This window comes from Podarcis cretensis (genome assembly GCF_951804945.1).
Source record: "Podarcis cretensis genome assembly, chromosome: 9".
Lineage (NCBI taxonomy): Eukaryota > Metazoa > Chordata > Lepidosauria > Squamata > Lacertidae > Podarcis > Podarcis cretensis.
This window is the reverse complement of record NC_137178.1, coordinates 74,878,523-74,900,835: the sequence shown is the minus strand read 5'-3', so window position 1 is coordinate 74,900,835 and position 22,313 is coordinate 74,878,523. Positions and strand designations below refer to the sequence as shown.

General features: G+C 45.4%; 1 protein-coding gene across 2 annotated transcripts in view; it reads right to left on the bottom strand.

Annotated features, from left to right (window-relative positions):
* ARID3B (AT-rich interaction domain 3B) overlaps window positions 1-22,313 on the bottom strand; it is a 57,686-nt gene that overhangs the window by 19,986 nt on the left and 15,387 nt on the right. For both annotated transcript variants that reach the window (XM_079991604.1, XM_079991605.1), the window contains exons 3-4: window positions 14,205-14,276; window positions 13,691-13,763 (exon numbers count right to left, since the gene is read on the bottom strand). In XM_079991604.1, the coding sequence (XP_079847730.1) occupies window positions 13,691-13,763; window positions 14,205-14,276 (145 nt within the window). The remainder of the gene's footprint in view (window positions 1-13,690; window positions 13,764-14,204; window positions 14,277-22,313) is intronic.

Sequence of the window (22,313 nt, the reverse complement as noted above, 5' to 3'; positions counted from 1 at the left end):
GCTTTCACAAAAGCAGAAATAAAACTGATATGCACATTTGTGTGTGCAAGTGTTTCCTTTCACTGATGGGTGTCATTCTTCTGCCCTGGTGAATTCTCTGTGAGAAAGGCAGGAGAGAGCTGAGTGCGTGAAAACATTAATAAAGATTAAGCCCAGAATGCATGCTTTGCATATCCAGTAAATGCACTTTTACACTCCCCTGTGGCCTCCTGTGGGACTAATTACCCACCCACTCTTCCCCAATCCAATTTAGCGTATGGTATTAACTTATCCCTAAGCATGCTTGATCCAGTGACCAGATGGGGAAGGCAGAGAGTGAAAGGGGAGGTAACTAACAAATTTTCCCAGGAAGACAAGGGGCAGCATTGAAGGCTGGTCTATGTAACCAATGGACAGATGTAGGGTGGCTGCAGGAAGACAGCTTGGCAAGTCCTGGGTCCCTGCAATATACATTGGATGCCACGTGCAGAACATACTGTCAAACGCTCAAGACAGCAGGATTTACAGTGGGATGCCAGAAGTGAAAACCTGAGTTTGCCTGCACTGATATGATTTCAGAGATGGTGCTCTACAGTTTTTACACTATTGTGACTTTCTGAATGAATGGGAGGTTGAATGTGGGTTATGTTGTTGGCTTATTTGCGTTATTATAGTTGCATTTTAAAAATATGTTTGCATGCTGCCCTCAGACTGCAGATCTGAAGGCATCTCGCCTATGAGGCGCTTTCAAACCTGGACCCAACACCAAATGCACCGCGTACAAACACTGAATGGGGCACAAAATCACCAAGCATTATTATTTATTATATATATTACTACATTATTAGATATAGATATAGATTTAGATTTATTATATTTGAATATCACTCTTCATCTCAGGGCAGTTCACAACATAAAACAGCAATATATGAAACACAAAATACGTAATAAAAATAAGAACAAAAACCAATAATCCCCACTCCCACAACACATTTAATCAGCCAAAGTCCTGGCTGAAGAGGAATGTTTTTGCCTGGTGCCTAAATGTGTATAATGAAGGCACCAGCCAAACCTCCCTGGAGAGAGCACTCCACAAATGGGGAGCCACTGAAGAAAAGACCCTGTTCTTGTGCTGTCACACAAAAGGCCCTGTTCTCGTGGAGAAGTCACACAAAGAAGGGCCCCAGAGGATGATCTCAGGTTCATACAGGGAGAGGCAGTCCTTGAGGTATTGGGGTCCTGAGCTGTTTAATGCTTTATAGGTCTACACCAGCACTTTGAATTGGGACCAAAAGGTAATTGGCAGCCAGTGCAGTTGGACCAGGATCGGTGCAATAAGCTCAAACTGTCTTGCCCCAGTGAACAAGCTGTCTGCCATCTGTACTAGCTGAAATTACCAAACCATCTTCAGAGGGTAGTTAGGCTGTTTTACAACTTCAGAGTGTTGCTTCTTCCAAGGAGTGGGGAAGTCAAATTCACATTGAAGAAACAAGATGTTGAGGACATAGCCTCTCTCACACTTGTAAAGGGCCATAGAATGAACAAGTGACCATCTTAAAAGACAACGGCAGACATCCTACCATCAGTCTATATAAGGGGTTCCCAAATGTTTTTGGGACACTACCCACTTGGTTCCCATAAACTCATCCCCAATTCAAAACAGTAACAATTAATTGCCATTTTATTAAAATCCAATTCAAGCTATTTAGTTTAATTCATTCAACAAAACTGATCCACTTTTCAAAGTTTGATAGTCATTTATACCTCCAGCACTCTCCTGCCCCACCATGCCTCTTACCACCCACCCTAGGTAACCCCAACACTCCCCAGGGACTGTTACTGCCCACTTGGAGAACCACTGGTCTATACCCTCTGAGGGGAAGAAACCCTTTTATTACATGGAGAGCTAAAATTAAAGACTCCTGCGTGTGTGCACGCGCGCGCACATGAGTACACACACACACTCCATTCAGAAGGGATCTAAGTTTTATTTCTTGGGGGGAGGGGGTAGAATAAACCAGCCCTATCTGTTTCCTGTACTCTTTCTAAAAAATCTACAAATCTGCCAGCTCCTTGATTCTTTAATCTTAAGATCATTAGACTCAAATAGGTTAACATCATTCTCAACTTTCTTTGCTCTAAATGCCTATGCCCAAAGAATATAGTTCTGCAACTAAAGTGGCATATTTCAAGATAAGTAGGTGCTCCAATCAAGGGGGCATTTATATTGCTCTGTTTACCCTTCCAAAAAGCTTTCCAGAATTACCCAGTTTCCTTTTTGCTTTGGTGTTCCCTGGGGTTGAAAAGCGGTCTATAAACAAAATACCAATCAGCCAGCCACCAATAATGCCTAAAAAATCCATCTGAAATCAGAGGAGGTCTAAGGATACGTTTGTGATTCATTGTCTTTGTGGAAGTCACTGCTCCCTCTGACTAAATAAATAAGGACCAGCAAACATATGGAAATGTTATTTGTTAGCACTGTTTCTTTGTGCAGAACTTCTATATAATAACAATAACAATAATAGTAGCAGAAAGCAAAGCCCAAATAGCACTGCTCATTTTTAAAGAACTGCATCAGTATTTGCTTGGCCTTGGGGTAACAGATGCGAACAGTGCATTAACTTCCTCATATACAGTGAATTTTTAAAAAATAAACCACGTGGGCTATATGCGTATTTGAAATCCACGATACAAATATGTGTTAAGAAAATAGGAAGTTACCTGTACAGAGTTATAGCCTTGTGTCTACACCAGGGCTGAGGAACTCCCAGTGGCGTAGCGTGGGGGGTGCAGGGGGGGGCGGCTGCACCGGGCGCAACATCTGGGGTGGGGTGGGGGGGCGCTCGCCGCCTCCAGAGTCGCCGAAGAGCCTCGGGCGCAGGCTGTAGCAGAGCCCCATGTCTCGCGCAACCGACGAGCTGTGTGCGCGTCTGGGCTGAAGGCATCTGGCAGGCAGCGGCTCTCAGCGTTGGCCGCGGAGGGCGCGCCAGGCAGCCCCTCCTCACAGCCCCACCGCCGCTGCTGCAGCTGCTGGGCCATGTTGCATTTTCCTCGCCTCTCTGCCCTCCTCCTCCTCCTCCGGGCAAGCGGCGTCGTTTGGGCGGCAGCGCCAGCGACAACTCGCCTCAGATCACCTGGCACGGACCCGTCGCCGTCGCCGTGGCTACCTTACCGTAAATACCCCAGCCCAGGCAGCAGCAAGAAGAAGCTGGCAGCGGCAGCAGGTTAGGGGTGCAAATTACTCGCCTTGCCCCGGGTTAGGGGGCACAAATGACTTGCCTTGCCCCGGGTTAGGGGGCGCAAATTACTTGCCTTGCCCCGCGTGCTGACAACCCACGCTACGCCGCTGGGAACTCCAGCCCAGGGGCCAATCTTGGCCTGCCAGCGAGTCCAATCTGTCCAGCCAATTTCCCCCACACAACACCCACCTGTCAATCAGCTGTGTTGGGAGACATCAGCTGATGTGGGGTGGGGTCAATTATGTGTTGGCTGCCCCAGCCAGTTCCCAACAGGGGAGTAAGCAGCAGACAGCCAAAGCAGGATTTAACCTCTGTCTCATCAGCTGATAAGCGGGCATTAAATCCTGCTAGATGCTGTTTCTCCAGCACATGCTCAGCATCTGCTTGCCTGGGTTTTATTTTTATTTTGTTGGTGGTTTTTTTGGAAAATTTTATTTGACCAGTTTTATTCTCGTATTTCCTCTGCTTTTAGTGCTGGTTTTCCAGGTTTTAATACTGTGCTGCTTTTACTTAACATGAACTGCTTAATTTTAAATGCACAGTTTGGTGCTTATTTGAAAGGCTGGACAAAAGCCATTTAAAATATATTTTAAAAATAGATTTAGCAGTAAAGGGAAAGCAGACTCCATTTTCCATTCCAGTGCTGTTTTGGATGCTCGAGCCGTTCACAGGTGGAGACTGAGAGAAGCAAACAAGACACAGTAAGTGTGGAAAGGTTCCTGGTACAGCCCTCAGCCGCCTCCCTTCAAAGCGCCCTGGTAGGAAGAGAAAGGCGTTAAGTCTTTATTGGAAGCCCCCAGTGCTGAACAGGAAAGGCTGAGAAATGAGCATCATGGGACAGAAAGAGAGAGACGGAGGCTGAGCAGATCCTTTCACGGCCGGCTGCGAGGCTTGTCAGGGCCCATGATGGATTACTGTCATCTGGCAGTGGGGGGATTAATGATCTGGGGGTCAGAGGGGAGAATTCCAGAGGGAAAGGTCACTGACCGGGGGCACGGGGCAGGACTTGTTGCCTTTTGATGGCAAGCTCGTTTCTACTGTACTTTCCAGTGTCTCTCTCTATTCCGACAGCACGCAGGGACCTCTTGGATTGCGGCGATGCAGACAGAGGGCCCAACCTCTTGCCAGCAAAGGGAATGGGCTGTTTCCTCTGTCCTTACATTCTGCATGCACTTCCCCTTTTCACTAAGAGAGGACCCCCCCCCCCTGCTTCACTCCTGCTGCTACATGATCCCAAGCCACCTCACCTCTGATACAGGGTAATCAAAATCAGATGGAGCCCTGGGCACAGATAATAAACAGCAGCCCAAGGAGTCTGCTTTCAGGCGCAGGGGACTACAGAGGCTTTTCTGAGTCCAGAACTGGAGATGACAAAATGTCTATAGCCTGGAGAGAGGAATAATTCTCCAGGGCTCTGTGCCAGCAATTTAAAATATAAACTGTCCCGGGCTCTGCGTTCATCATCCGAGCCCCTTCTTTGTGTGCCTCCTCCATGTGAGATCCGGAGGGGGGGCAACATGAGAAAGGGCCTTTTCTGTAGTGGTCCCCCGTTTGTAGAATGCTCTCCCCAGGGAGCTTCAGCTGGCACCTTCATTACACACCTTTAGGCACCAGGCAAAAACATTCCTCTTCAACCAAGCCTCTGGCTTATTAATAGTCTACACCCTTTCAAATGTGTCTGCGGGAAGGGTGGTGGTATTGTTTTGCTGTTTGGTTTTACTTATTTATTTGTTTTTATCCTGTATTTTATTGTGTGAACCGCCGTGAGATCTTATGATGAAGGGCAGTATATAAATGTAATCTAATCTAAAGAAAATAAACGGAGCTCAGTTGCTGCAACGGACTTGCATGCATGCATGACTCCCTGCCCCAAAATCGACATGTTTGGGACCTTGGTAGAAAGATCTCCAGGACAGCAAAGGTGCTACTTGAGCTGTGGTGCTTGGTGCCCAACTCCAGAGGTAGGGCAAAATTAAGAAAGGTATTTGCTGTCACAAGACACAGGCTGGTGGCAAATATTGTGCACCCAACAGCATGTCCCCTGCCAAATAAGGTGGCATGTCTGTGGTTCCTAGGCAGCTGCCCATCCCGGCAGCTTAGCTTTGAGACCATGACTTTATTTTAAAGGAAAGGAGATTCCAGTGGCTAGCTGACACCTTTCCAATTTACAGCAGAATGTAAGAACACAAGCTAATTACCACACACTGCTATGGGGTAGCCAACGTGCTGCCTGGCGGATGCTGTGGGCCTACAGCTCCCTTCCAACCCAGCCAATGGTCGAAGGAGGCGGCAACTGTGAGCCAGCAATATTGGGAGGGCTTTGTGCTGACTACACCTCTGCTAAGCAGAAGGGCAAGGCCTGCCTCTTGACAGATGTGTATTCAAATCCTACCTTTGCCATGAGCTCTATGCATGGCAGCCTGGTGCCCTCCATAGAATCTGGAGTACAAGTTCCATCAGCCTTGACCACTGGCCTTCATGCATGTGGCTGATACAAACTGGAGTCCAGCAACAGCTGGAAGGCATCAGAGTGGGGAACACGCATGTCAGGTCTTGGGAGAGATGACTCTAGCCATCTGCCAGGGATACTTTAGTTGAGATTCCTGCATTGCAAAGGGATGGACTAGGTGACTCTTGGGGTCCCCCCCCTTCCAACTCTACCATTCTATGACTCCCTCTGACCTCCAATTATCCATTCACAAAGTACAAACACAGTTAAGACTGCAAAATGAGACATGGTAACAAAGGCCTGAGAGTCCTATCACCATAGGACAGAAAAAAAGAAACAATGATAACACTATGCCCTTCCTTCTCACTGCTCAGCAGCCTACACACTTTGCTAGAAAAATAAAAAAAAAACTTCCTATTGAATCTCAATACTGGCTAGGAAGACAGTGTGGTAGTATTAATGGGCATGCAAAAGGATCACGACCAGGAGACCTGGATCCTTTGCTCTCTGTGAGCCTGAAAATTTACCAAAACTCCACTCTTCTGCTCTGTGCCACAATTCTGCCTCCCCAAAATGGAGTCAATGTCCTAGTACAATCAAGTCTTGCACACACTTAACTTGCACAATTTCAGCCAGACATGGTTATTATTATTACTATTTACTGAATTTATATACCGCCCTATACCCAGAGGGTAAATGTCGCCAGCTGAAATCCAGCAAATTAACACAAGCAAGGCAGAGGAGTTATTTTTGCTCCAGGGTTTCCTGGTGCTCGCAGGGGCATCAGAGCTTCTGAAAGATGTCACACAAGCATCCTTAGCCTTCTGGAGCAGGTGTGCTGAGCAGCCCTTCTCAGCAAGCATGGTAAAGAGCTTAAATACTCTTTTTGCACTGGGAAAACTGTCTCAGATAGATTTAAAAACAGAATTAAGCAAACTGTAGGCGGACTAGCCTATCAGTGGCTACTCTAGCTAAGACAGAAGCTCCATATTCAGAGCTAGTGTACCTCTGAACACCAGTTGATGCAGGAGAGACACAGTTATGGTGGCGGGGATGGGGGTGGGGATGGGGGCTAGGGTCTTCAATTCCTGCTTGTGGGCTTTCTGAAAGCACCTGTGGGGAAACCCTTTCTAATTTGTCACCTCCCAAATCTGTTGTATGCCCCAACCTTGCAGGATACCTTGCTGATGGAAGCGGCTTTTCAGTGGCAGCACCCCAATTTTGCAGTTCCCTTCCAAGGGAAGTTGGCCCCATGCTAGACCCCTTTTAGGTCTCCCCTCCCTCCACTTTGAATGGTAAGAAAGTATTAAATTCTGCTCGTCTTTGTTTTAACGCTCTGGTTTATTTCAAGTTATTGCTTAAAATTTGTATTTGTGATTGGCTTTTAAAATAATCTTGGGGGCCCTCATTTGGGCCCAAATGTGGTTTTGAAAAGCTTTAACAAGTATAAGAAATAATGGTGCTTGGGGGAGGTGACTGGAGGCCCTGGAGGAATTGCCACCATCTGGTTTTACCAGTTGCTGGAAACCACAGGAAGGGAGAAGGCTCTTGTGCTGGGGCTCAGCTTGCTCGTTTCCTGGAAGAGGCATCTCTTTGGCCACTATGAGAACAAGATCCTGGACTGAATGGGCCAATGGCCAGATCCAGAAGGCTCTTCTTATGTTTTTATGTCACAGGCGGCAAAGAGCAACCAATCCTGCATACTTTTCCAGTATGCAGGAAATAACATACCTCAATGTTTCAATAAAGGGCCAAAAATGTTCCAGATCAGCCTTCTACAACCTGGTGCCCTCAGATGCTCTGGACTTCCACTCCCATCAGACACAACTGACGTCTGTTGCCAGAATCTCTGTGCATGTGGCAAAGCAAGAAGTTACAGGCTCTGCCCTTAGGACTTGTTTGAAAGGTAAGAAAATACAGTCCGGAGAGAAAGAAGCCCTCTCTGTCTGTCTGCCCCCCCCCCCCCGGCCATCACATAGCAGCCGTCATCACTCATCCCATGCCCAAAGCCCCTAGTCTAGTTCCACAGTGAATCTTCACACCTCCTGATGTGATAGTCATTACCTGATCTGCTAACCTGTGGGCCCTCACATATGTTTATCAAAGCAGGAGCTAGGCAGGAGAGCAATTAATCATGTTCTATTTGATGTGAGGCCCAGTTCTTATCTGCAGCCATGGAAATGCCATTGGGCTCCGCTTCCCCTTCACCCCCTGAATAACACAAGACTGACGGATTGCTTCTGCTTATTAGATGAGCTGCCAAACTGAAGGCTACTTAACAGACACATGTGTCCTTGTGTCAAGGCGACCGACCCAAAGTTGCCTAATCTGCCCCGATGCGCCCACTGTGTCCCAACACTACTCCCTAGGCCTGTTCTCATGGAGTTTGTTCACGTAAAGCCTCGCTAGTGTTCAGTTGCTCGATGGCTACTGGCACAGCTGGGTTCAATATACTTCACGCTCATAACATCTTTACCAGATGTTCAACAGCTCTGCTACTGGTGGGGTTCTCACCCCTCTGACCCTTGAACTAACTCCCCCAGCGATATCTGAAGCAGAAACACAGTTTTTCAAGAAGTAAAAGCAGATCCATTGATGTCTTAAAGGTTTAAATGGGCAGGCTTGAGCCCACTGGCTTCAGATATGAAGCAAAGGCCTCCACAGGCATGTTGGCGAAGAGGCCTGCTTTTTCCTTTGGCACTCAGGAGACTCGGCCTCATCATGTGGCCTGAGTGCCCAGCATTAAACTAGTAAAACACATTAACTGAAGCATCTGAACAGAAGTCACCAGCTCTTAAGCTGGATGGGGAAAGAGCCCAAGGGTATCCCTAGCAACACAGGAAGACGGAAGTATCTTCATGTGACTTACCTTAAAGAAAGCTAAGTGTGGATGAATGGAAGTTCAGACTCATAAGGAGCTATGCTAACATGAGACGTACGCTGCTATGAAGTGAAACAGGGCATCGAGATTTCTCTGATGAGCAAGGGCCCACAAATTTGGAAGACTGGCAGTCAACAACAACAACAAAATGCACAGTCCTGTGAGCTCCAGAGAAAGGCGGGAGATCTTGCTGGTATGAACCATTGATACCCTCTCCAAAAGTTCTCCGTGCTCACACCTAATTCACACTTGGAAAGAGACTGGCACTTCTACATAGTTATAAAAGGCTCCTTCTGAGGGAAATTCCAACAAAGAAGGAGCAGGCTGTTTTACAGCACTCTGTATGTTCCTTCATTCTTACTTAGTAATTAAAGTATCCGAAAGCTAGAATCGGTAAATGGCTTAACTCTCTCTGAAGCCATGACTTCCTTTCCAAATTCCTCAAGACAGTGCCACAGAAGGTTCCACAGACAAAAGCCTAATGGAATAGCATCTTCCAAGCTCAGAGATGGAAAAAGTAGCCAATAACCGTGTATATGGTAAAAGAAACTTCCGCTTTTCATCAGTATTCTTCTCTTATCTTTTCCATACAAATACAAATACTCCAAGTTCATGATATGGACCAATTTGCCCACAGCAGCAAATAACTGAATTATAGTGTCACAATAGTTTGGAGCTCAGGAGTTTGAAAAGGCATGGGAATTTTTCACTAGTTTTAGTTCAAAGCAACAGAGCACAATTTCCTTATTTCTTTGCTCATCACTAATCTCCTCCAGGACCCGCAACAGAAAGTCCACAACACCATTGTAAGGAATTTGTATAGTGGAATTAGGGTAAACATGCTCCTGTTAGCTCACTTGATTTGGCCTGCTACTGAAGGAGAAATATCGGCAATATTCAGACTCTAGGATATCCTCCAGGTAGCAAAAACTTAGTGGTGAAGCTGCAGGAAAGAAAGGGGGGGGGGAGGTATTAAGGGTATTCCCTAGATAGGCTTGTTAAGTGCCACTGCTGCCTGGAGATAAAAGAACCCCCTGCCAAACGCTTTCATCAATATCAGTATTTGCTGCAAGCTTTTCCACATCTGAAAACATGCAGATAAGGCATACAACAGCAGGAAAACATTAAAACCACACGCTTGGGCTTACAAAGCCTCTTCTATGTATATATACATCAAACTCAGAACGGACAAGCCATCTGGGAAAACTAAGGTCACGTAGGAAACCTTGAGCAGCAGCAGAATGGCACAATCAGAAGCTTTTTATGAGATCTCCACAAAGGAGGAACTTAAATGAACAAAACAGTTTTCCTGGCTACAACACCATTTGCAATCCAGCATCCTTGCCTTCTTGAGAATTGATGCACACCCATATTCCCTATGTAGCATAGTTTATTCGCCTGGAAAACAACCTACCTTTTCCAGAAGATTTCTAAACGAATCCAGACAATGGTATTCTGATATAATGGATCTGTTGGACACTGTGAGAATAAGATGCTGAGCTAGCAGAAGAATGGAAAGGGAAAGGGAAAGATAATGCTGTCAGGCCCTTCTTCATGTGTCTCCTCCACAAGAGGTCCACAAGAACAGGCCTTTTCTGTGGTGGCTCCCCATTTGCGGAATGATCCGGTCAGGGAGGCTCACCTGGCACTTTTACATATCTTTAGGGCCCAGGCAAAAATGTTTTTCTATAACCAGGCCTTTGGCTGATTAAACATTCTATGGCTTTTAAAAAGTGTCTTTTTTTTGGGGGGGGGTGTTATTTTGTTTGTTCTTGCTCTTGTTTCATTATGCATTTTGTATTTTTATGTTGTGAACCACGCCATGGTCTTCAGATGGTATACAAATTTAATAAATAATAAACAAACACAAATTCTATAGCTTGAACCTAAGACTAATTTCACAGGATGTGGAACTATCTGCCACTGGAGATGCTTGCTCCCATTTCCCCTCAAAACCTAATGAAGAAGTTTAAGCAAACTGACAGCTTGCCTGCTGAAATTTGAGGCATTGGTCCCTGTTGCTTGGAATATTTTTATGGTGCTTGTCTTACTTTAATTATTTGTTTTATTGTGTTCCTGTTTTTACTATATGATTACTACATGAGCCACTCAGAGCATTTCCTCAGATGTGGAAAGACAGGATAGAAATATCTTTCACAAATAAACACTTGATCAAGGTGACTAGCTACTAGCCATGATGACTATGTTCTACCTCCAGCTGATGGGACTTACAAGCGGGGAGAGGCCTGGGCCACCTAAGTCCTGTCTGTGGGCTTCCCCTAGAGGCATCTAGCTGGCCACTTTAAGAACAGGATGCTGGACTAGATGGGTCTGATCCAGAAGCCAGGCTCTTATATTCTTACAATGAATTACCTTGTTTAAGCTTTGAACTAGAGCTCAAGTTCCGTCACAGGCAGCCTCGATAAGCAGAGGAAAACAGCTGTTGGGGCGCATGAGTATAATAAGTGAGCTCCCAAAGTCATGACCATCACATGTCAGTTCTCTCACACAACAGCCACCAAATCATCCAGGAGGGTTGTAAGCAGAAACTCTCCCCCCCCCATGCCCCACCTCTAAAAATCCCTACTTGACATAGAATGTTGTAGGGAAGACAATACTAGGAAGGGGGAGGCTGCCTACAAAATTTTCGTGGAGGGTCTAACAAAGTCTGGCCTTTTCTCTCTCCTTAATAAATTACTTTTATGGCATTGTCCCTTTCTGCATTTATTGTGTGCTATGAGAAACAAAGATTCTCTGGCAAGAGCTCTCTGACAAGGGGAAGTGTATGACAGCATTGGGCACTATCGGAAGGGCTGTCACATGGAAGATGGAGCAAGCATGTTTACTCCTGCCCCAGAGGGTAGGACTCAAACCAATGGCTTCAAGTTACAAGAAAGGAGATTCCTACTAAACACCAGGAAGTACTCTTTGACAATCAAGAACTGTTCAATAGTGAAACGGTCCCCCTCGGGAGATTATGAACTCTCCTTCCTTGGAGGTTTTAAGAAGAGGTTGGATGGCCAACTGTCTTGGATGTTTTAGTTGAAACTCCTGCACTGCAGGGGCTTGGACTTGATGACCCTTGGGGTCGCTTGTAACTCTACAATTCTATAGAAACAGAGGGGACCACGAGCATCATCTAGTCCAACACCCTGCAATGCATATTTAGCCCAACATGGAGCTTGAACACATGACTCTGAGATGAAGAGTCTCATGCTCTACAGCAGGCATAGGCAAACTCAGCCCTCCAGATGGTTTTTTAAGACTACAATTCCCATCATCCCTGACCACTGGTCATGCTGGCTAAGGATGATGGGAGTTGTAGTCCAAAATCATATGGAGGGCCGAGTTTGCCTATGCCTGCTCTACAGACTGAACCATCCAATTTGAATGATTCAGTCTTTCCAGACAGAGCCCTATTGCTTTGATCTCCTCCTTGTTTCCTCTCACTCAGTCATTGCAGGATCAATCCAGACACTGATGAAAAGGAATCCACCATGATAACTCTCATTAAGCTTATATAGCAAATCCCTCCCTCTTTTCTGGGATGCAGCCTGTGCCTGTGGGTGGGTGCGCCAGGTAGCAGTAGTTCCACTCCTCTGAAATTTGTTGTTTTAATCCATTTTTAAACTCATGTAACTTTATGCACAAGGGACAAGGACGTCGGTTGCTTAACCAAACCTTAGCCATAACACCTGAATAGCTCTCAGGAAGTCTGCTGGCCCTAAAACAGATGAGAGTGCTTTTGCAGAAATGCAATTCTCCAAGGCAACCTTTCATCTTCAGGAGAGCCCAAGAAAGGGACGAGGTCTTCATGAATCCAAAACAGTCCTATAATTTGAAGGCATGGGCTAAAGGTTGACGAACCAGCTCCATTTTTTCTCATTTCTCTATTTTAGTGTCACAGAGGGGGCAATCTCCCCCCTCCCCAGTGTGTTAAAGCCTTCCTCTCCTCTCTCGTCATTACTGCCACTGAAGAGGCATTTTATCACTTGCAGGTGCAGCTGCTTTGTGGCAACCTGCTGTGCTCAGAGGAGGCCCGCACATTTGATCTGCATTAGGCCTGATGCAGCAGGGCACTGGACACAAATAGCCTGTCAGGGGATGGTATCCAGGGCCAGGGCTTTTCATCCTCAACTCTTTTTTCGGGAGCTCATGTGAAATCTGCTGTTTGTCTTTCACACTGGGCCTCCAAGATCAATCCTCAACTTACCAGCCTGTGCCGATTCAACCTTACAATACTGGTGCCACCTAGGAAAGGATGAGCAGCTTGTTCAACTTCAGAAATCTATCTAGAGAGCTAAAAGGGCCTCACAGCAACCCTGAATTTTGTGACTGACGCAAGCAAAACACACTACAGACTACAGAGGTTATGTTTTTGCTTCCAAATTTAGTGGCACTAAGCAGGGAGATTTGTTGTATTTATTTGACAGTAACAGAAAAACCTGTTTTTTATGGGCTGCCTTAGCTGTTGAGATTGTTTAGAAGCCTCTCGCTCTCCCCGCCCCCCCAGCTCGTTCTCTCTCTCTCTCTCTCTCTCTCTCTCTCTCTCTCTCTCTCTCACACACACACACACACGCAGCTTCTTTTCTTTGCTCCTTTAAGAACATTTGCTATTTAAATACTTCAACATACCACGAGGACAAGAAACTTGTGGTTGCAGAGTGAGGCACATTTACCTAACAGACCTCTTGCTTCTACTTGGGTTGGCGTAGGGCAAATGGAAACCCATGTATGCGCAAATGCTGTCATTCCTGCTGTTTCCTTTCCTCCTATCCTCTTTCCATTCCCGCTGTCAATGTTTACACTGCAACCGCCTCGCAACAGGTCTCAATAATAATGAGTCTATCCTTGTTTCAAACCAAGTCTGGAAGCGGGGGAAACGACAGTATCTCTTTTACTTAAACTTCAACTAAGCTGTCTGTTTCATGGGATTCTCTTTCATAACGCTCCACCTTCGAAGCAACAGGTACTGTTTCTTCTCCTCCCCACCCACCAAGAAACAAAATCTCTGAAGCCAATCCAAGCAGCAGCTTCATTAGAAGGACTCCAATTCTAGCAAAGGACACTAGCAGGTGTAGTCCTCTCTGTGACTTTTCAGGTTATCGAAACAAAACTCAGCGTAAGAGTTCTACTCACCCCTCTTCTGCATAAAAATGAAGAGGTCATCCAAGAACTTCTTCCGTTCAGGATCACCATCCAGTTCATACAACTGGGGAATAAAGCAAGTAGATTATAATTCATGCTGGGTTGGGTTTGGAAAAAAACAAGGCAACCCAGACATATGATGAATTTGGGCTGCATCTTTGGACCTTGAAATCTAGTTTGTTGGATTCTCTTCCAGCTGCAGAACCATACCAGGGATTAACACAGTCTTCACTGCAATGGGCTGCATTGAGCACTGCTGTTTGTGTAACAGGACTACCCCTTCCTCTTATCCTCGCCTGAAGCCCACCCCACCAGTGCCCCCTCAAATTCTGCTCCAAACAGATTTTGGGGTGCATGGGGAGCTACAGTGGGGAGGAGAGGATAAAGTCTTGTGTGAGTGAAAGCAGGCTCGACGCAGCATCAGATACACCCTAAAGAATGCAACTCAAATGTTGTTTTCCCACTAGGCTCAAATGTACACTCAAACTCAAGTCATTGTACTGACCTTGGCAAAGTCTCGAGATACCTCTCTTCCTCTGCTGCCATCAGCTTCTTCATTCCAGCTCAGGCTCCCATTCTAAAGAAGAAAATGAACAAAGAGGCAGTGATTAAAAGGTAGAACGCTAATGGGTTATTTACAACAGAGGAAGCATTTAGGTCAAGAAACAGGAAATCCTAACTGCTACAGCCACCTTCTGTGGGTCAACATCAGCAAGAACTAAGAGTTGAAGACCTCCCCCTGCTCAAGGAAGGGCGATTTCTGACTCTGTTCTGGAACAGTGCATATGAAAAGCAACTGTTTTTTTTCAATTTGCACAAACTCTTTTCAAGCCCTTTACATGGCCTGCTTGTGTATATGGGTTACACGCCCCCCCCCACTGTAATGGAACCACAAGACACGGCATGTGCACCTTGCTTCAGCCCTATATTTAACATCTTACATTCAAGCAAACCCCTGAACACCATTTAACATGTACCCACTTTGTGATTATGTGAACCTTTTAACTTCATGGGACTGAGGTGCAGTTGCCCTCCCACTAGGACCTGCTCCCACTGCAGACACGTTTCAATGAGAAACTCATCATCCCAAGGAGTTGCCAGAGCAGGAAGAAGTGGCCAAGCAGCATTTGCTTCTAATGGTTGTGGGAACGGAAGGACAAATTCTGCTGCCATCTGAACTGCAAACACCACAGTGTAAAAGGTAGCCTGGGCAACAGACAAAAAGCGAACTGGGGGAGGTCAAACACCACCGGCTGGTTCAGGTCACCCACCCACCATCTGGTGGTGAGCACATAGGATCTTAAATCAGATAAAAAGCTACTGAATTCACGAAGGGAATTCCAAACAAAAACAGTTTTTAATTAGAGCCACTTTAGTGTCTACAGTCTTAGTGTCATCTGGTAGTGACACATACACTGAATTACCAAGATGAATAGTCCCTGTCAGAGTCAGGCAAAGCTACATTCTCCCTTTCGAAACAGCAGCAGGCTGCCCTAATGCCTGCTGATTTAGTTTGAGCCAGTAATTCCTGCTGGAAAGTCAATTATCCGGTGAGCCCCATCAGCTGAAAGATATTTAATGGAGGATTATTGCCACTTCTGTTATGTCAGCTGTTTATCACAGCACACTGCTTTCCCAGCCCTTCTTCAGAAAGAGCTCAGAAAACAAGCTTTGTATATATGGAAGGATGACCACTCATCTACCCTTTGTGCAGAAATCATATGCAGAAATCATGCACACCTTTCTTCCACGCTCATCTGCACCATCGGTCAACAGATGCTCCAAAATGTACTGGAAAAGCAAGTAGTTTACGACTACCACCACCCTGTGAGGACTGTTTGACACACAAGCTGGAGGAAGATCCCCCACCCCCAGCCCAAAATAAACAGGAGCTGAATTGTTCCTTCGTTTGTGGACTGTTGGCATCCGTCTGTCTTGAGAGACAATGGGAGTGCACCTACAGGGGTGAATTCAAACCACTGCATTAGCAGCATCAAAGTAACCTCCCCTGGACACAATCCTGTGCAGTTAGTATGAAGGTCCCAGACTACAGATCAGGACTTTAAACATAAACGTCTAAAACTGATCAGCAGAGATGCACAAAGACATAGTCAAAGGCAGTCAACGAATGCTCATATTTTACTGGTAAAGAACACAGAGGCAGAGAAAGGCTCATTCACATCTCACCATATTTTAGTGTGTCATCTGAAGGCAGCCACTGAATTAAAACCTGCTTTTCTTGTTAAAAGTGGGGGAGAGAAAGAATGGGGGGAAATATTTGTCTTGGGTTAAAGGTATGATGCAACTGGGCGTCCATTAATTTTTTGTATTGTTAATGTATTTATTGCAACAAATTAAAAATATGCATTATTCAAACAGACAACATGGACATTTACTTTCCATTTCACTAGAGAAAACACTTTTGCTCACTAACACTACGCCTTGTTTCTGTAGAGTTCTGGGCACTTAGCCCAGAATCCAACACATCCAATGTGTTAGTAGCACTTGTCCTTAAATAAGTGATCTTACTTAGTGTCCTTATGTATATTGAGAGCCAAGAAGAAATATATGAATTTTATAACTGCAGCCCTTATTACTAAGCAGAAACAACTGTGCAGTGGCAAAAGGGTTGTGAACTGCATAACCAGAGGCTTTAGTTCATGCTCCTCAGCAATATAAACGTTCCATTTGGTTGCAAACAACTATTTTGAATTGTTACAGCAACCACAGTTGCTGTACGCACTCATTCTACGCACTCATATTCAGGGAATTCATGAATCACAAAAAATGGAAACTTTATTTATAGCATACCAATACACCAATACACTCTGACTTCCAGCAGGTGGGAAGGCTTCAGGGCAAGACATGGCAGCTTGCTCTTTCCCATGACTGGCAGAAGGAAAATATATAGATGTATGAAATAGTGAAAAAGCAGAATTATACAGAGAGAGTTGTCAGACAAACTTGCTTCATTTACCTAAATCGTACAAGTTGCAGAATTTACTTAATGGTATAGAGTTGGGAGTATTTGGCATTATATTAATCATAGTTGGAAGGGATCCCCTGAGGGTTCATCTAGTCCAACCCCCTGCAGTGAGGGAACCTCAACTAAAGTATAAAAGACAGATGGCCATCTAACCTCTGCTTAAAAACCTCTAACAAAGGAGAGTCCACCACTTTCTGAGAGTGCTCATTCTACCTTCGAACGGCTCTTACCCTCAGAAAGCTCCTCCTAAAGCTTTCCCTTGCCTGTATAAAATGAAACACAATACAACATGATCACTTCCTCCCAAGTTTCAGAGTACTTCCACCACTTCGTCAATCAGTTCTTCTCTGTTGGTGAGAAACAGGTCCAAGATGGATGATCCCCTTGTTGTTTCTCCCACTTTCTGGGAAATTAAATTGTTGGCAAGGCAATGGAAAAAATTGTTCGACCTTACGTTCTTGGCAGAGTTTGAGTTCCAACAGATATAGGGGAAGTAGAAGTCTCCTATGACTACTATATTGCTCCTTTGTGAATGTCTGGTAATCTGTTGTAGGAAGGCATCATCTAAGTCTTCAGTCTGGCTTGGAGGTCTATAGCAGACGCCCACAGTAAGGTCACTGTTGTTTCCCTCTCCTACCATTTTTATCCATATATTCTCAATCCGTCTTCTGGTCATGGATCTGTTCACAAGTGGACACTCCCTTTACATACAATGCTACTCCTCCTCCCTGCCTGCTTGGTCTATTCGTTTTGAATAGATTATACCCCTTAACTTCTACATTCCATTCATGAGTCTCATCCCACCAGGTTTCAGTAATACCTATTAGGTCATATTTGCCACCTTGTATTAAGAGCTCTAATTTGTCTTGCTTGTTTCCCATGCTCTGTGCATTAGTACAGACAACTGAAACCAAAAGTCATTCTCTCTGCTTCCTTATTGTAGTTTCTTGCCCTTTGACAGGTTTTTTGAGTACCACCTCAGTTTCCTGTGCATCAATGAAGCTATTATCTCCAGAACCAGGTGGTCTTCTGTCATCTGTAATGTTGTCTCCCTCCCTCTCAAGATCTAGTTTAAAGCTCACCTGATCAGGTTTGTGAGACTCTTAGCAAACATATTCTTGCTACCCCCTGTGGGGTGCAGCCCATCTCTTGCCAGAGGTCCCTCCTCAAGGAACTGAAGATCATGATCCAAGAAGCCAAACCTTCCTGATGGCACCACCTACACAGTCAGTGGTTTACCTTCAGTATTTTCCTCTTCCTTCCTGGGCCATGACCTTCAACAGGAAGAAGTGATGAAAAGACTACCTGTGCCCCAAGGCTCTACAGCTTCTGCCCAGAGTCTCATCGTCCCTAGCTGGAAGGCTGTCTGTGGCAGTATTGTTTGTATCCACATGAATCAGAAGGAGCGGTTGTGGTCAGGGGGCTTTATAAGACTCGGCAACTTCTCTGTCACATCGTGAATCTCTGCACCTGGAAGATAGCACACCCCCTGGGACATCCTGTTTCCTTCACACACTATTGCCTTTTTCCTCCTCAGCAGGGAGTCACTTACCACCACCACAAGTTTCTTCCTCCTCGGGGGAATGGCAGGAATCGTCCTATACAGTGTGCCTTCTAAAGGCTCCTTGGAATGTTCTAAGGTCTGCAACTGCTGTTGAGTCTTCCCCTCTTGTATATTGGAGCTTAGCTGGATATTATTGGGATAGGTTACAAAGCCAGGAGCCTAATGGCTCAAGTACTTGCTGCTACTTCCTTTTGGCTTGTCTTCTTCAGACTGCAATTCTCTTTCTCAGAGTTCATTTCCTTGAAAGGTAGCAAGCGGGTTATCATCATACTCATCCACATCTGAAGGGTTAAGGTCAAGAATAAAAATGACTCCTCCAAGTCCATCTCCTCCAGTCTCTTCGTCTTCTGGGGGGTGGCAGGAATCATTCTGTGCACTGTACCTTTCACAGCCACTTTGGTATATTCTGAGGTTGGCAACTGCTGTCCTAGCTCCTCAGGCCCAGAATCGGTATCTGAGATGAGAGCATAAAATTGCTTTTGCAGCTCCAATGACACAGCATGGACCCTGACAGTCCTACTTGTGCGTGTCATGTTCCTCCAGGGGGCTGTCTCTTGCAATGGGCAATCTTTCTCCTCTGTAGTGGCACCCCACCTGTGCTGCTGTTCCAGCACAGTCCACTCAGCTCTATCAAGAAACTATGCGTCTTGTCCTACAGCTCAAAGTGTGACTAGGTGGGCCTCAAGTTGCTATACCTTCTCTTCTAGCAAGGCAACCAGTTTGCACTTGCTACAAGTAGATTTACATGTTCTCCAGACAAATATGGCACAGGTGCTGCGGGTTACTGCAGCAGCTCTCTCACCCTTCATGTTTCTTGGTCACTTGCACAACATGAGTCATCTTAATATTTATTATTACAGTGGTAGCTCGCAAGACGAACGCCTCGTAAGACAAAAAACTTGCAAGACGAAAGAGTTTTTCGTTTTTTGAGTTGCTTCACAAGACGAATTTCCCTATGGGCTTGCTTTGCAAGACAAAAACATCTTGCAAGTTTGTTTCCTTTTTCTTAAAACCGTTAATACCCAGGGTGCATTCAGGGGGTGCAGTTGCGACTTGACTTTGAGGAGCAACTCATAGCACGCGGTGTGGTAGGCTTTTTTGAGGTTTTTGAAGACTTTGGTGATTTTTGAAGCTTTTCCAAAATCCATGCTTCGCAAGACGAAAAATTCGCAAGACGAAAAAACTCGCAGAACGAATTAATTTCGTCTTGCGAGGTACCACTGTATTAATAATACACAGAATACAAAAAGCCTTGGCACTAACCAAGTAAAAAAGGTCATACACTCCTTCTCCAGGCACACAAACAAAAGCTTCTGGACTTCCTCCCCCAACCGATTCACCCTAGCAGTCATTTCCCCTGCCTGCCTCAAGCAACTGAGCAGGTAACTGAACTCCTGCCTGCTCCTCCACATCTTGTTCCTGCTTAAGTCTTTGCTCCCATCTGATCTTGGACCACTCGCTGCACACTGGCAACTTGTAGTTACTCTAGAAGTTTCTTTTCCTGCATATTTACTAGAATACATACTTGGCTATGGTGCATGCTAGCTATGGCATGTTTTGGATCAACACCAGAAAGCTTTTACAAAGCAGAGGGGTGGTGGTAAATGCTGTGTTCCTTGTGTTCACCTGAAATCTCTAACAGACATATCACAGATAAGGATTCCTCTCTCTCTCTGTGTGTGTGTGTGTGAGAGAGAGAGAGAGAGAGAGAGAGAGAGAGAGAGAGAAGAAAAGAGAGGCAGCTTTAGGCCTTAGGGGCATCCCTAAAACCTGCTGGCGACATTCCCCTTCATCTCTGATCCACAAACACACCTTCTAAGGTTAGTCAGCTATCAAAGCATGCCAGGGAGCTGTTCCTCCCCAGAGATTGCAAGCCTGACTTTACAAAAGCAATTAAGAGCTGCAGCTATTTTAGGATTACTCCCCAGCCACCTGGGACATCTTATTAGAGTGGAATTCAGATGTCCAAAACAATTTCAGTTTCCCTAGTACTGCCCACCCCCAAAGCCACTTAACCCTTTCCTCAAAGACTGAAGTGGAAATTCCTGACACAACGACACTTCTCCATTTCTATTTCTTCAGAAGCCAAACTTGTAAATGGTTGGAGGGCCCCTCCCATGGGGCAGCTTTTCCCACCAAAAGGATGAACCATTTCTTTCATTTATGCACCATGGGCCCTGCCTATGCAGAACTCTAGCCTTCAAAAGGCTGCCTTTTGGCAGGGGATGTAGCAGCACTTAAGATCTCTCACATCAAAGTCCTATGACACCTTCATTCTGGAGGAACATGCCAAGGACCATCAGAGGCATTTATTACCGTTATTGCAATACTTGCTGCTGCAAACCTTATAAAAACTGGTGCAACAGAAAACTGAAGCATAAGACAAAAACGTTTTGCCTAATACTGTGCAACTCTTTCAACAACTGCTGTCAAATGGGCAGCCGCCCTCGGTTCCATTTCTCTGTTGGTGCTTCCCAGAACTGCTTTCCTCCATGCACCCACTCCACTGAACACTTTGCTTCCTATTATTTATTACACTTGCAGTTAATTTTATCTGTGAGACTTTATATCCTGCCCCAGCCTAAAGGGGGGGGGGTCACAACCACCTGAAAACAAAACTAAAAGAAAAAGATAAAAATCTAAAGCACATCATCCAAATAAAAACTGCACCAAAACCTAAATATAAGGCTGAACTGACAAACTCCAGAGTGGCTTAGCTTCAGCCACCAAATGCCAGCCCAAAGAGCAATGGTTTTGCAGCACCTCCACAAGAAATTCAGGCCATGGAAAAAGGATTCCAGCACTGCTAAGCCTTTACCAACAGCACCCACACAGGAAAACTTCCAGTGGACTGTGCCCTTTGGGCCCAGATATGATTGTAATAGAAACACTCAATTTTTCAGAGAGGGAAGTAATTTCAGATATTTGTGCACTAGATTCTTATAAAATCACTCCAAGAGCTCAAAGCAATGTCTACAAAGGCATCTGATATTGCTATATGCCGCACCCAAGCTATTTAGGGCTATAAATGTCAGAAACAAACTTAAGAGCAGAAAGGCTGCAAACTGCAACCCTGCAGTTGCTTCAGTTGCTGTAATGCGTTTCACCCTGTCGAAGAAGTGCCATGGCATTTAATGCGGAACAACCTGTGACTAGTCTTAGAATCATAGAATCGTAGAGTCATGTAGTTCAACCCCCTGCAATGCAGGAATCTTAACTAAAGCATCTATGATAGATGGCAACCGAACATCTGCTTAAAAACCTCCAAGGGAGAAGAGTCCACAATCTCCTGAGGGAGACCGTTCCACTGTCAAACAGCTCTGTCAGAAAGTTCTTCCTGATGTTTAGTTGGAATCTCCTTTATTGTAACTTGAAGCCATTGGTTTGAGTCCTACCCTCCAGGGCAGGAGAAAGCAAAGTTGTTCCCTCTTCCATGTGACAGGCAACCCTTGATATATTTGAAGATGGTTATCATACCTCCTCTCAGTCTCCTCTTTTCCAGGCTAAACATACCCAGCTCCTTCAACCATTCCTCATAAGGCTTGGTTTCCAGACCCTTGATCCTCTTGGTTGCCCTCCTCTGCACCTGTTCCAGTTTGTCAACATCCTTCTTAAATTGTGGGGCCCAGAATTGGACACAGTATTCCAGGTGGGGTCTGACCAAGGAATAATAGAGTGGTACTATTACTTCCCTTGATCTGGACATTATACTTCTGTTGATGCAGCCTAGAACAGCATTAGCTTTTTTTGCTGCTGCATCACATGGTTGACTCATGTTAAGCTTGTGGTCCACATTGTTCTACATGAGCAAATCTCACATACAGATTGCTGCTGTAGCCTAGTCTCAAGGCCCTCAAGTACAAATCACAATGGCTGAACCAGAATCTCCGGCAGGGAAAGGCCAAAGCCTTCTCCAATCATCAGCCTGAATTTGTGAGAATTGTTCTTACCACTGAGAGGTTATGGGAGCAGCAGTGAATGTAGGACCATTTGAAAATGTGAATGCCGTGAAAATTAAGAGGTTCAGGCGTATCTGACGATGGCTCTTCAAATCACAGACTAAC